Source organism: Stenella coeruleoalba (genome assembly GCF_951394435.1).
Source record: "Stenella coeruleoalba genome assembly, chromosome: 8".
NCBI classification, from domain to species: Eukaryota; Metazoa; Chordata; class Mammalia; order Artiodactyla; family Delphinidae; genus Stenella; species Stenella coeruleoalba.
This window is the reverse complement of record NC_137154.1, coordinates 13,496,040-13,509,307: the sequence shown is the minus strand read 5'-3', so window position 1 is coordinate 13,509,307 and position 13,268 is coordinate 13,496,040. Positions and strand designations below refer to the sequence as shown.

At 43.2% G+C, this 13,268-nt stretch overlaps 1 protein-coding gene across 3 annotated transcripts in view; it reads right to left on the bottom strand.

The window, feature by feature from the left end:
* Positions 1–2,164: 2,164 nt before the first annotated feature.
* The window catches only part of CKAP5 (cytoskeleton associated protein 5), a 106,803-nt gene continuing 95,699 nt past the window's right edge, over positions 2,165–13,268 (bottom strand). For all 3 annotated transcript variants that reach the window (XM_079928414.1, XM_079928415.1, XM_079928416.1), the window contains exons 36-44: positions 10,461–10,640; positions 9,791–9,978; positions 8,750–8,825; positions 7,836–8,024; positions 7,606–7,743; positions 7,094–7,177; positions 6,825–6,984; positions 3,041–3,192; positions 2,165–2,886 (exon numbers count right to left, since the gene is read on the bottom strand). In XM_079928414.1, the coding sequence (XP_079784540.1) occupies positions 2,641–2,886; positions 3,041–3,192; positions 6,825–6,984; positions 7,094–7,177; positions 7,606–7,743; positions 7,836–8,024; positions 8,750–8,825; positions 9,791–9,978; positions 10,461–10,640 (1,413 nt within the window). In that variant the 3' untranslated portion in view covers positions 2,165–2,640. The remainder of the gene's footprint in view (positions 2,887–3,040; positions 3,193–6,824; positions 6,985–7,093; positions 7,178–7,605; positions 7,744–7,835; positions 8,025–8,749; positions 8,826–9,790; positions 9,979–10,460; positions 10,641–13,268) is intronic.

The following is a 13,268-nucleotide window of genomic DNA, read 5'->3' as shown; positions in this document are numbered from 1 at the left end:
AAAAATCAGATCTGTGCCGCCCAAAGGCTCAGTATTTTAAGTGTCTTCACTCGCAAGGGTTGTGGGATAGCAGTTCTGAGTAGGGGCCCTAGCACCAGACTGCCTGGGTTCATATTCTGGCTCCAGCCTTAAAAGGGATAATCACGGGAACTCCCTGGTGGTCCAGTGGTTAGGACTCCGTACTTCTAATGCCAGAGCCCAGGTTCCATCCCTCGTCAGGGAACTAGGATTCCACAAGCCACGCAGCATGCATGACCAAAAGAAAGGGGGGGCGGATAACCATGGTTATGTCACTTGACCTCCCTGAGCCTCAGTTCCCTTACGTATAAGATGTATATAATGACGTTATTACCTAATAAGGTTTTGAGGATTAAATAAGGTCATTTGCATGTGTACTTAGCAAAATGCCTGGTACCTGGTCAGGTCTCTGTTAAGTCACGGCTGCTTTTATTCTCACTACTGCCTGGCATGGTGAAGTTCCTCTGCCACTTCCCACTTCCCTCTCTGGTCTCTGAAATAGCATAGTGTTGGAGTTGCTGCTTCCTGGAGTTTCTACTCTCACAGCAGTTATCAGAATTGAGTAATTTGTTTTTCTGAGAAATGGGAACAAGAAGATGTAGAAGTGGATTCTTACAGGGTTTGGGCAAAATCTTAGGAGTCACAGAACTTTCAAGATGCCTTTTCACAGCACATTCTTCAAGGTTACTGATGGCAGAGGTTACTGTCTGGAATGGAGCACGGCTCTGACACATCGTTGCCCTTCCACGTAGCTCCAGAGTTTCTGGCTGACATTGGTGTATTGCTCTTCCTGTTGGGTGCATTTATGACTCGGGGAAGCAGGCACTACAGCCTACGATAATGTGTGACAGCGAGTTGCCACTGGTGTGAGGTGCTGATCACTTGGTGACCGTCTGGAGGACTGTTGAGAAGTCTCACCCCTGGGCTTGGATGGGGTGGAGCACGGGTGCCTTGTGGTCACCTTCTCGGCCTAGGATCTAAGATCTTTAGATATCATGGCTTAAAGCAGGAAGGGACTTAAGGCAGGTAACCTTCACCCCCCTCCCCTCCCCTTTTTTTCCACTCCCATTTTTTAGTACATCAGGGAAGAGAAAATTAGGACTGAGTTCCTTGTCCTCATTCTTCGGTCCTAGTTGACCAGAAACCAGGGTAAAACTGGGAACTCACTCAGTGAGCTTGCAGGATCTTGACAGCCCTGAGCTTTAACCAGAGCAGGGGGAAGGGATTAAAAGTTAGTTGTAATACCCCAAATCTGGTTTTTAAACAAGGGCGCACATTCTCACAAGACTGCTGGACTTTGGTTTTTCAAATTAGCTGTGCTAATTCCAGACCCAAGCACAGCCATTCTTTCTAAATGTGTTCCTTCTCTACAGCAACGAACTCCTCTATCTTCCCTTCAGTGAAGGCCTACTTCCTGTGTGCATTAAAAGGGAGAGAGGCAAGTTTAATTTCTTATTTCAGGCAGCACAGGAGCCATCTCAAAATCATGACTAGAATCAATACAGGACTAATTTTTCATCAACCTTTCATTTCTAACACCAGTTCAGTAAAAAGTGGTGTAGAAAAGTTCCTTTGGACAATGTTTTCTGACTGTGGAAGGAGGTCTTGTGGAATGTTATTGCAGATGTGAATCCTGTTTATTTCTAGTCTTTACTGAGTGTGAAGGAACTGTTAGTCTAGATTCAGAGACTCTGCTAACCAGGCAGGAAGCCCCTATGCTCTCTGTACTCCTTTAGTCAGATGACCCCAAATCTAGTTGTGGTGTGACAGCCACTGTAGCCCAGCTAATCCCTGGGCACAATGTCATATGTACTTGGGCAGTAAAAGTAGTAGGGAGCCTAAGAGCTCCTTGGAACCATGGTGATTGATGATGGGATGGAAGTCGTGACCAAAATCTCGAAACGGAAGAATGAGATTTCTCTGCTCCCCTAGGAGTTGCATGCAGAAAGCAGGAGAGGTGAGTGCCTCTTATTCCAAAGGAGTGAAAGGACCAAGTCTGTGAGCCAAGAAAAGGTAGAGCTCCTTAAGCAGCAATTATGAACCTATGAACCTTTCTCTAACTGGCTGAATACCCAGCTGGTCCCAAGAACAGGTGATGGAGAGCTGCCCAACACTCCCAGATACGGAGCATCTTGGGACACAGTTATAGTTAATGCAAACTTTATTTATAAAAGACTCTTAAATTAGTTGTATCATGCCATGCATTCATATAGAATACAGTGACCCTTCAGGGCTACAAGGAGAAGAGCTCACAAACTCAAAGGAAAACTAGTAAAGCGTTTCTAATAGTTAAAAGCTAGGAAAGATTAGGACAATTTTACAAATGAGCAATTAAAAATAAAAGAAAAAGGATATGGAAATTAGTCTGAGCTGAGAGAAGGGCAGCTGTTTACAGGTCTGTACACTAAACTAAGACACAGACAGTCTTCTAGAGAGGCAGGATGCTGGCGGAGAGAAGCGGAGGATGTGCAAAGACTTGTGCCACAACGACTCCTCCCCCAGGTCCACGGTATGATACATACAACCAGTTTGTGTACACTAGGCCTGCCAAGGCCACTTTAACTATGAGGACTCCTAGTTTAGTAAACTAAAGCTGCAGGGTGCCAGGGGAGTGGGGCGGCTTCATTTGCGACTGCTCTTTATTCTCTCCAGTCTTTTTTTCAAGTCATCAATGTTAGCTGTGGAGGAGGAGGATGTAGTCATGGTTCCTGAAGAGTGAGTCTGGTTGGAATCCAGATCTGAATGCTGGTGCTGCTCCCGTGACTCCCGGAGCTGTGAGAGTTTGCTGTGCAGCATGTCTGTGGAAGAGGCAACGGTAGGAACTGCTGGTTTGGAAAGCAAAGAGGTCAACGGAGGTCGGTCATCTTGCTGTTGAGAGAAGAAGAAACATTGTCCAATCAGGTCAGGATGTGGCTCTGGAGCAACATACACTGAGGCTGGGAACGCTGCTCCTCTGGCCAGCCTGTCCCTGACCTGCTGGTCACCGCCCTCCCTGCCCCACACAGAAGGAGAGGAGCAGTACCTTTGTATTGTCCAGACCACATCGCTGTCGCAGGATTTTTAGCCTTTCCAGGTAGACAGATGGTCCCACCTCTTCTCCATTTGTGTTACCTATGGAGGACACTGTGCTTGTGGGAGTGGGCACACATGTGACTTCCATCTGGGGGGAGATGCCTAAGTAGGAAATATAGAAGGAATATTCAGATATACACACCCCCACCCCGACTGCCCTCGTTAACCTCCCACCAAAGGGAACAATTTGGGCCTTGAATATCACCACTGTACTTGAAGACTAAAAAAATCCACAAGAATCTACCTGGAGTTGGTGATAAAGGGTGCTCTTAAATATACAAGATACGCTTAATGAGAACTTCCAGAACTGATAGAGAAGGGCACTGAATGTTAAGTTGGACCATCCATCTACATCCTGAGCTATGCAGGGGTTGTATTCTTATAATCCCACGGCTGACCTGGGCAATCCAAAGAGCCTAAGCTACTCCTGAGTATATGGTAAGTGCCCAAGTGAAGAACCTAAGAACTTTACTTTATTTTACTTTTTTTTTGAAGAATTATTGCTATTTCATCTTTATTTTTTTGGGCTGTGTTGGGTTTTCGTTGCTGCGCGCGGGCTTTCTCTAGTTATGGCGAGTGGGGGCTGCTCTTCATTGCGGTGCCCGCGCTTCTCATTGCAGTGGCTTCTCTTGTTGCAGAGCACAGGCTCTAGGCATGCAGGCTTCAGTAGTTGCAGCATGCGGGCTCAGTAGCTGCGGTGCACAGGATTCAGTAGTTGTGGCTCGCGGGCTGTAGAGCACAGGCTCAGTAGTTGTGGCACATGGGCTTAGCTGTTCCGCGGCATGTGGGATCTTCCCAGACCAGGGCTCGAACCCGTGCCCCCTGCGCTGGCAGGCGGATTCTGAACCACTGCGCCACCAGGGAAGTCCCCCTAAGGACTTTAAATGTTTGCAAGAATTAGACTAGGTTTGGACCAGGTGATACACAGGGCAAAGCTCTTATTCAAACTGGGGAGGACAGCAAGGAGCTCAAGGCTACTGTCTAGTCATAAAGAAGAGGGGTAAACTGCGGTGTCCAACAAAGGAGGGGTAGGAACTGGAGCATCCGAGATCAGTATTCTGGCAGCAGAGGGGAAACCAAAACCAAACCAAACCAAACCAAACCGAACCAAAATCCATCACAGTTCTAAATTTCTGAGAAGGAACAATCACAAAATGCAGGCATTTAAAATATCCAGTTTGATATCAATGAAAAGGTATTATATTAGTCAAAAGATAAAGTACTGCGAAGAAAAACAGTAAACTGAAAAGTAAAAGAGGTTACTCTAGGGAAAAAGGAATCTTTTAATGTAGAGATGAGAACACTCTGAGAGGGTAAAAAATGAAGACTAATGTAAAAGGCAGCAATAAGAGAAGACTGAACACTTTAAGGCATTCAGTTACCAGTGGGGTTACACGCTTGTGTTGCAAATGTTGTACATCACAAGAAAGGACTCTGGAAATGAGAAACGGAGGCTCTACCCTGATCAGCTCAACGATGGGATGTCCATATGTGGCTACTGGACACTGCTCGCTGTGCTTCAAGAAAGAGACTCCAAAAAAACAAAAGCAACAGACTCCAGGTCTCCGAGAGGGGTAATTTAAGGTGTTGAAAACAAGAACAACTATTGGAAAAACAAACAAACAACAAAGGGACTTCCCTGGTGGTCCAGTGGCTAAGACTCCACGCTCCAAATGCAGGGGGCCTGGGTTTGATCCCTGGTCAGGGAACTAGATCCCATATGCATGCCGAAACTAAAGATCTCACATGCTGCAACGAAGATCCTGCACACGGCATCGAAGATCCTGCGTGCCGCAATTAAGACCCGGCACAGCCAAATAAATAAATAAATAAATGTTAGAAAAATATTAAAAAACAAAGAAAAAACAAGAGCAACAAAAAGAAACAATGTAAGAGAATACAATTGACCCTGCAGCTTAGAAAGATACATGGTGAGAGAGAACATGACTGGAATCTGAAAACCACACAGGAACAGTTTCACAGGCAAACAAATTTTAGAATGTAAGAGTAGGTGAGCTTCACCGAACTCAGAAAGAACTAAATGCAGGACCAATGTGAGGGCTGTACTCTGCATGATGAGGGAACTTCAGCAGTTGGGCCTTTTTTTTGGTTTAAGGCTCTTGACAGCTATCTTTTGTAACTGACACCTCCTAAATCTTCCTTTTGTCCCTAGGTCCTTGAGCAGTAACTCTCCAGTATAGGCGTTTTCACTGGGGGGACAGTAATATTTCAGCTTAACATCAGGATAAGCATTCACTCACATATTAAACAAATACCTACTGAATGCCTACCACGTGCCAGGCAACAAAACAGACAAAAAATCTTTACCCTTGTGGATTGACTGATTGATTTGCCACACAGCTTGTAGGATCTTAGTTCCCCGACCAGGGATTGAACCCAGGCCCTCAGCAGTGAGAGCACAGAGTCCTAACCACTGGACCGCCATGGAATTCCCACCCTTGTGGATTTTTAATTCTAGCAGAGACGGACATCACACAATTAATCTAATAAACATTATGTTACATGGTGTGTTAGAGGAGGTTATGTACTATGGGGGCGGTGAGGGGTAGGTTGCAAATTTTAAATGAAGCCTCACTGAGGCAGTGACAAAGATGTGGAGGAAACAAAGACTGTCCTGGAGAACAGCAATCTACACACAAGAAACCGCCAGTGCAAAGGCCCTAAGAAGGTGTACACCTGGTGTGTTCCAGGAACAGCAAGGGGGCTGGTGAGGCTGAAGTGGAACAGAGGTCAGAGAGAGTAGGAGAGAGGCAGTTCTAGAGGTATCAGGGGACCACATCATGTCAGACCTCACAGGCCTTTCTTGTAAGGCTTTTTGCTCCGCTGAGTGAAAGGGAGAGCCTTTGGAAATGTTTTGAGGCACGCTGTTTCGATGCTATGTGTGGAAATGACTACAGGGAGGCGAGAGTGGCAGCGGGGAGACGGTGCAGGAGAGCGCTGCAATCCACGTAAGAGAAGATGCTGTTCAGACCAGGGCAGTGGCAGTGAAGGAGATGAGAAGTGTGGGTGGATTCTGTGTGTTTTTTAAGGAAAGCCAAAAGAATTTCCTGACAGCGGAAAAGAGAATACTCAGAAGTTGGGGGTCTGAGCAAACTAGAAGGACAAAGTTGCCATCCAGTGAGATGGAGGAAAATGCAAATGGAGCAGGTTTTGGGGGGTTATCAGGAGCTCGGTCTTTGACACGCTGAGTTTATGATGTCTACTATACCAGAAACCCAGCGAGGTGTCACGCACGATCTATCAGCAGAGATCAGGAAGGAGGCCTGAGCTGGACCTCGGACAAAATTGGGCTTTGCTGGCATAGAAATGGTATTTAAAGTGATGAGAGTAGATGGATTAGTTAAGGGGATGAGAGTAAGAAAGAAGAGATAATCATGGATGGAATCCAGGGGGACATCAACATTAAGAGTTCAGGGAGGAAGAATCTATCAGAGAGGCCAAGGGGGAATAGCAGCTAGGAAGGAGGAAAGCAAGAGAGCACAGAGGACTGGGAACCCAGGGGGGGAACTGTCTGAAGGGTAGAGAACATTGCCATTGCCAGACACTGACGATGGGTCGAGGCAGGTGACTGAGAGTTGACTACTCTCTGCATCACTGGTGACCATTAAGTACTGAGGTGCACGGACATAAATGTAAACCCATCAAAAACCTCCAGGGGCTGATGCTAGGAGCTATTTTGAGCTTATTCCTGGAGCTACCAGAGGAAACCATACCTGCTGAAATGGGAATACGGCCTTTGCCCTCCCTCTCCATCTCAATCACCCGAAGGCCTCTCTCAACATAGCTCTGGAAGAACTGTGAGGAATTTTTCAGAAATGGTTCAATGTCAGCATCTGAATATTTCTTCTTATATTCATATAACTCTGCTAGGCCCTGGTTAACAAGAAAAAGGAAGAGGTGGGGATGGCTGTTAGTGACTCTTTTCCATAAAGCAGATCCCTTTCCCTCTCAACCCTTTCCCTCTCACCTCTTTCCCTCTCACCTCTTTAGTGTTCTCTTTAGAGCCAATCTTCTTAAAAATCTCAGCTAAGAAATCATTCACTTTGGCCTTTGATGATTTTTCATCCTAAAGACACAAGAAGGAATGATTGGTTAGACCTGAGTTATTAATTAGGAACCAGTGGTTGGATAAAAACTGAAAATATCTCAAAATCCAGACCTTCCAGGTATGTTCCTACAAATAACAGAAGCACCAGTGCTGCAGGGGCTGCAGCAGAAACATTAACAATCTCAGGTTTTCAATTAAACTTGATAAGGAAAGTCCCTCCCTAATTAGAGCTCACAGTGGATTTATCTAGGGACCAGTACCTTAGGTACAGACACAGAAACCTTTCTTAGGAACAAAAAGCCCAAGCTTATAGTTTATATTTGAAAACGTCAAGGTGATTGGACCAATCCCTGAGCCTTCATCTTAGGCCCTGAGAAAGAAAGGCTCCGGTGGCTTATCCCTTTGACAAGATCACATTCCTCAGTCTTTCAAGTCAGGACACTCACGATTCGAGATGCTCCCTTTTCTGTTTCCTTATCAGACTTGCTCCCGGTCTGGTCCATACTGTGCTTCATCATCCGGCAGAGGTGGGCCTCCAACTCTGACTCATTCTTGTTGTCAATCATTGTTAGGTGGTCTAGGATCTGAGGAAGAAACGTGCACATTCAATGGCAGCGATGCCATATTTGTGACGTTCTCTCAAGTTCCCTTGGGAATGGTTGCTGTTCTCACTCACCTTAGGCCCTTTTAATTTGCATAAAGTGTGCAGCAGCGTTTTTAAGGTCCTTATGGGAAATTCACTTTTGCATTGCTTTAGTTTCTCTTTGGGGAAGACCTTCATGAAAATGTGTATATCCAGAAGAATTCTGTCCAGATTAATGCTGTTGATGGTATCAGGCAGTAGTCGAACCATTCTCCAGAGACACTATTTAAAAAAGAAACAAAAGTTAGAAGGAGTCACTGAAGAATGAGGATAATCTCTGTCACCATTCATTTCCCCTAAACTCTGGGATCACTTCTAAAAGATGGTCAGGGATATGAATGTGGCACCTCATCTTTCAAGTTCAGCTGCTAAACACGAACCATTTTATTTACTTCAACCATGTCACTGGCTAACGTGTGACAAGCCATCTACCTGACCATCTCCATTCCTCCTTCCCACTCCCTAGAGATGGGGCCCTAAACGATGAGAAAATGTGGAAATTCTGTCTTGGGTTTGTTTGGTACCCGAGAGTAGAGTAGTTCATATTACCTAATCAAATCTAACCCGAGGAGACAAAATACTTTACACTATTACAGTATAATAACAGTAGTATAATGTTACAGATATGTTCATTTGCAGTCTTCCAAAAATAGACCAAAATATTATAAATCTATACATATCTTTTCCCCCATAAGAAATGAAATTTGTCTCATCAAACTTCTTGCCTTTTGATTCTAGGAGAACTGGTGAGATATTTACAAAATAGCTCTTCCTTTTCACTGTTTGAGGCCAGGAATTTTTTAGGCCTGAGCTAGGGGTATAAATTGGAGGAAGGGAAAAATGGAGAGCAAATATATTTTTCAGGTGTGCCTTGACTGATTTGAGTAAGTTCCAACTCCTCCTTCCCCACACTTTGAAAGAAAGAGATCAAATTATTTCAACTTCACCTTCATAACAAGCTCTGAGAATTTGGGAGAACTGGCTGTTGCTAGCAGGCTGTCTTGGAGCAAAACAAGTAGGGCGCTAGAAAACAAACCCAACACAACAGCATTAATAAGTTTCAAACCTGCTTTCCAATTAAAATCAGTAATTGAAAGCCAAGTGTAAATTACAATAGCCAGATCATGGAAGCAACCTAAATGCCCATCGACAGACAAATGGATAAAGAAGATGTGGTACATATATACAATGGAATATCACTCAGCCATTAAAAAGGAACGAAATTGGGTCATTTGTAGAGATGTGGATGGACCCAGAGACTGTCATACAGAGTGAAGTAAGTCAGAAAGAGAAAAACAATTATCGTATATTAACACATATATGTGCAATCTAGAAAAATGGTACAGATGGACTGGTTTGCAGGGCAGAAATTGAGACACAGATGTAGAGAACAAACGTATGGACACCAAGGGGGGAAAGTGGTCGGAGGGTGGTATGAATTGGGAGATTGGGATTGACATATATACACTAATATGTATAAAACAGATAACTAATAAGAACTTGCTGTATAAAAAATAAAAAAAAAGAAAAAAAAGAAAGCCACATGTAAGAATTCTTTATCTATCTGAGAAATTGAGAGCTCATGGATCAGGAACTGTCTTTGATTACTTGACAGTCATTAAGAAAATAAACATCATTTAAGCTTTGTAAGTTACCACTTGGTAAATGGTAAAGCTTGTCACTATTTTTCATTGTCACTGGTAGCCAAGAAAGAAAGAAATGTACATGAAATGTACACAGAAGAGAAGGTAACTGACAAGCCCCACAGTCCTACTCTAGAATACTCATAATACTGGCTGGTTTACTGAGTTGTTAACTAGCTTTAACTGCTGTCTCAGATTGGAATACCTTCTCTTGAGGAAGAGAAGAGTAATAAATCAACTTATTAAGCAAACCTAAGCTTACAACTGATTTAAGTGCCTCCTGGTTTCTATGGGTAGACAAAAGAGAGGGTGTTGCAGGCTCTAATGCTCAGAGTACAGACATACCTCAGGATGTTGGTCTGGTCTGACTTCTCCAGAACTTTCACCACCAAGAGGTTCACAGAGCGGATCACCTGTTGCCCTTCCTCCAGATCTTCAATTCGAGAATCCAGCATTAAGGTGATGAGGCCATGCATCAGGTCTTTCAGAACTCCAGTGGAGGCCTCTCGGGCAAGGCTTTCTATCTGAAACAGCTATCCAATCATAATTGTGTTAGAGAGGCATGAAACTCAATATACAGATCAAGGAAGATAAACATGGGTGGCATATTCTAATAAATAATTATATTGTATTTATAAAAATTCAGAGTATTAGGAAAAAATAAAAATCACTACACTCTCCCAAACCGCCAAGAATAGCCAAAATTAATTGGTGTGCTTCCTTCCTGTTATAAAAGTATTTTTAATGTGAGCAGTCATCTGTGAAAAGCCAGCTAAGGCCCAACCATGACTGATGAAGAAACTGGCAGGAAGCAGAATTTCAGGTAGTCTGTAAGTATCCTAACAATAAGGTAAGCTGGAGTGTTGCCCAACATCCAGTGGAAGTAGCCAATGGCTTACATGTAAAATTCCACACATGACATGTTTCACTGGAACATCTGAACCAACTCAGGCCTGAGAACCTGGGTGGGATGAGAGACTGAAGGGAAGCTCATGATCTGCGGAGGTGTCCTTACCGAAATCATGTTGCCGATGATACAGCTATACAACTTGATGATTTCATCCTTCTCCAGTTTCTCATCTGCCATATGTGTGTTGTAGATGAGTCTCAGCTGCATGAACGTGGCTATCAGAAACTGATCAATATGGCCAGACATAGCTTCTGCTTTGTCTTCCTGTCTCAGGACCTCATCAATCTGATAACAAAAATCCAAGATGTATTTTCCAAGCTTCATACTTCTAAGTAGCAGGAATACACTGTAAGTCTCTGTAATATTTATTAGCAAAGCACTTCTAGTGCTTTTTTTAGCTTGAAAAAACCCAGTCACCTTACATATAAATAACTAGTCCTTAGGGACTCAATCATTCAACAAATATTTACAGAGCAAGACTATTAGGTGAATTAACTGCAGCTCCTATTCGAAGAGGCTCACCATCTAGTTTAAGGAATAATAATCCTTATGTTTAAATGCTAATTTATTAAAAAGAGTGTTTTTATACCCGTTATCTCATTTGATCATTCCAACAGCTCTAAGAGGTAGACAGGGCTGAGAGTAAGATCTTCATTTACCATATGAGAAAAGTGAGGCTCAGTAAGATCAGGCTACTTAGTTCAAACTCAAAACTCAGGTTTCGGGCTTCCCTGGTGGCGCAGTGGTTGAGAATCTGCCTGCCAGTGCAGGGGACACGGGTTCGAGCCCTGGCCTGGGAGGATCCCACATGCCGCGGGGCAACTGGTCCTGTGAGCCACAACTACTGAGCCTGCACGTCTGGAGGCTGTGCTCCACAACAAGAGAGGCCGCGATAGTGAGAGGGCCGCGCGGCGCGATGATGAAGAGTGGCCCCTGCTTGCCGCAACTAGAGAAGGCCCTCGCACAGAAACGAGGACCCAACACAGTCAAAAATAAATAAATAAATTAATTAATTAATTTAAAAAAAACAAAAACAAAAAACTCAGGTTTCCCACAACTGGATCCAGGTTCTTTTTGGTTCAGTAGACTGGTTGTCACTAATGGTAAAATGTTACTATGGGAAAAACATGTATTTCCTATTCACTACAGTAAAAAGATCTTTATTTTTATGATTACATAAATTACACCCTGAGACAATCATGCCAATAATCTTCATGACCATCCTTTCATGCAGGGCTGCTATACTGCACAACTCCAGGGGTCACCATTTATACAGACTGCAATGTGAATAGTGCCCTCTGGTGTTGAGGAAGCCAGTGGTCCTACTTTCATTTCTTTATGCATGTATACCCATAAGCACATACAATTTTATATAACTGGAACTGTTTAACAATTCTGTTTCAACATGGGCAAAATAAAAAAAAAATATTTTTTTGGAGGGGGGGCTTACTCTTTTTCCAAGGTAATTAACATCAACAACCTGATATATATTCTTTCATGTTCACAGAATCATTTATAACCACACATGCACACATAGATAGGGTCACGGTTTAGGGCACTGTTTATTCCATAAGAATATTTATAGTACATACACTTCTCTGCATCTAGCCTTCCTAACAGAAAATTATGAAAATCTCTAAAGTCAACAGAAACGGTTCTATTTTTAAAGGCTGCATAACAGTCCACATGTGCACATACCAAAACTTAATCATTCCCTGACTGTTTCAACATGTTTCCAGTTTGGATATTTTGTCCACTATAAATAATGTTACAATAAACATCTTTGTGTATATATATCCCAAGGTACTTGTGTTTTAATTTCTAAAAAAAAAAAGTGTGCCAATGGGACTCGCCATGGGTCCAGTGGTTAAGACTCCATGCTCCCAATGCAGGGGGTCTGGGTTCGGCCCCTGGTCAGGGAACTAGATTCCCACATGCGGCAACTAAAAGAGCCCGCATGCCGCAACTAAAGATCCCATGAGCTGCAACAAAGATTCTGCACACGGCAACGAAGATCCCTGTGTGCTGCTAAGACCTGGCACCGTCAAATAAATTAAAAAAAAAAAATGCACCAAGAGTTTAACTTTTTAGGCTGAAGGATGAAACATTTTAAATTACTGTATAATAGATATTACTATATTGCTTTCTTTAAAAAGGCACTAACATGTAATTCACATTTCTATGTTTAATGTATGAGAGTACTGTTTTTTCAGCGTCTCTATCAGCTGTATGTTTTACTACTCATTTTACTTTCTGTCACTCTGATGGTTTAAAAGTGATTATCTTGGGAATTCCCTGGTGGTCCAGTGGTTAAGACTCCATGCTCCCAATGCAGGTGGTGAGGGTTTGATCCCTGTTTGGGGAACTAAGATCCCGCATGCTGCACAGTGCGGCCAAAAAAATAATAATAAACAAACAAATAAAATAAGTGATCATCTATTGTTACTTTAATTTGCGTTTCTGTGGCGGGGGAGGTGCTGAACATCTTTTCATGTGTTTACTGGCCAGCTGGATATCTTCTGTGATTTGCCTATTCATATCCTTGAGTTAGTTTTTTTTCTATTAGGTTCTCTTTTTCTCAAGAGTTAATAAGAGTTCTGTTTACTGTCGCTATTAATCCTTTATCAGTCATATGGTCACATGCAAATATATTCCACAATATAACACTCATTTATTGACAGTATACCGTAAATTTCTCCAGATTAAAATCTTAAAATTTTTAAATGATCAAATTTGTCTTTTCTTTTTAGGTTCTGGGTTTCCTTCCTTTTTTTTTTTTTTTTTTTTTTTTGTGGTACGCGGGCCTCTCACTGTTTTGGCTTCTCCCATTGCAGAGCACAGGCTCTGGACGCGCACGCTTAGCGGCCATGGCTCACGGGCCCAGCCACTCCGCGGCATGTGGGATCTTCCCGG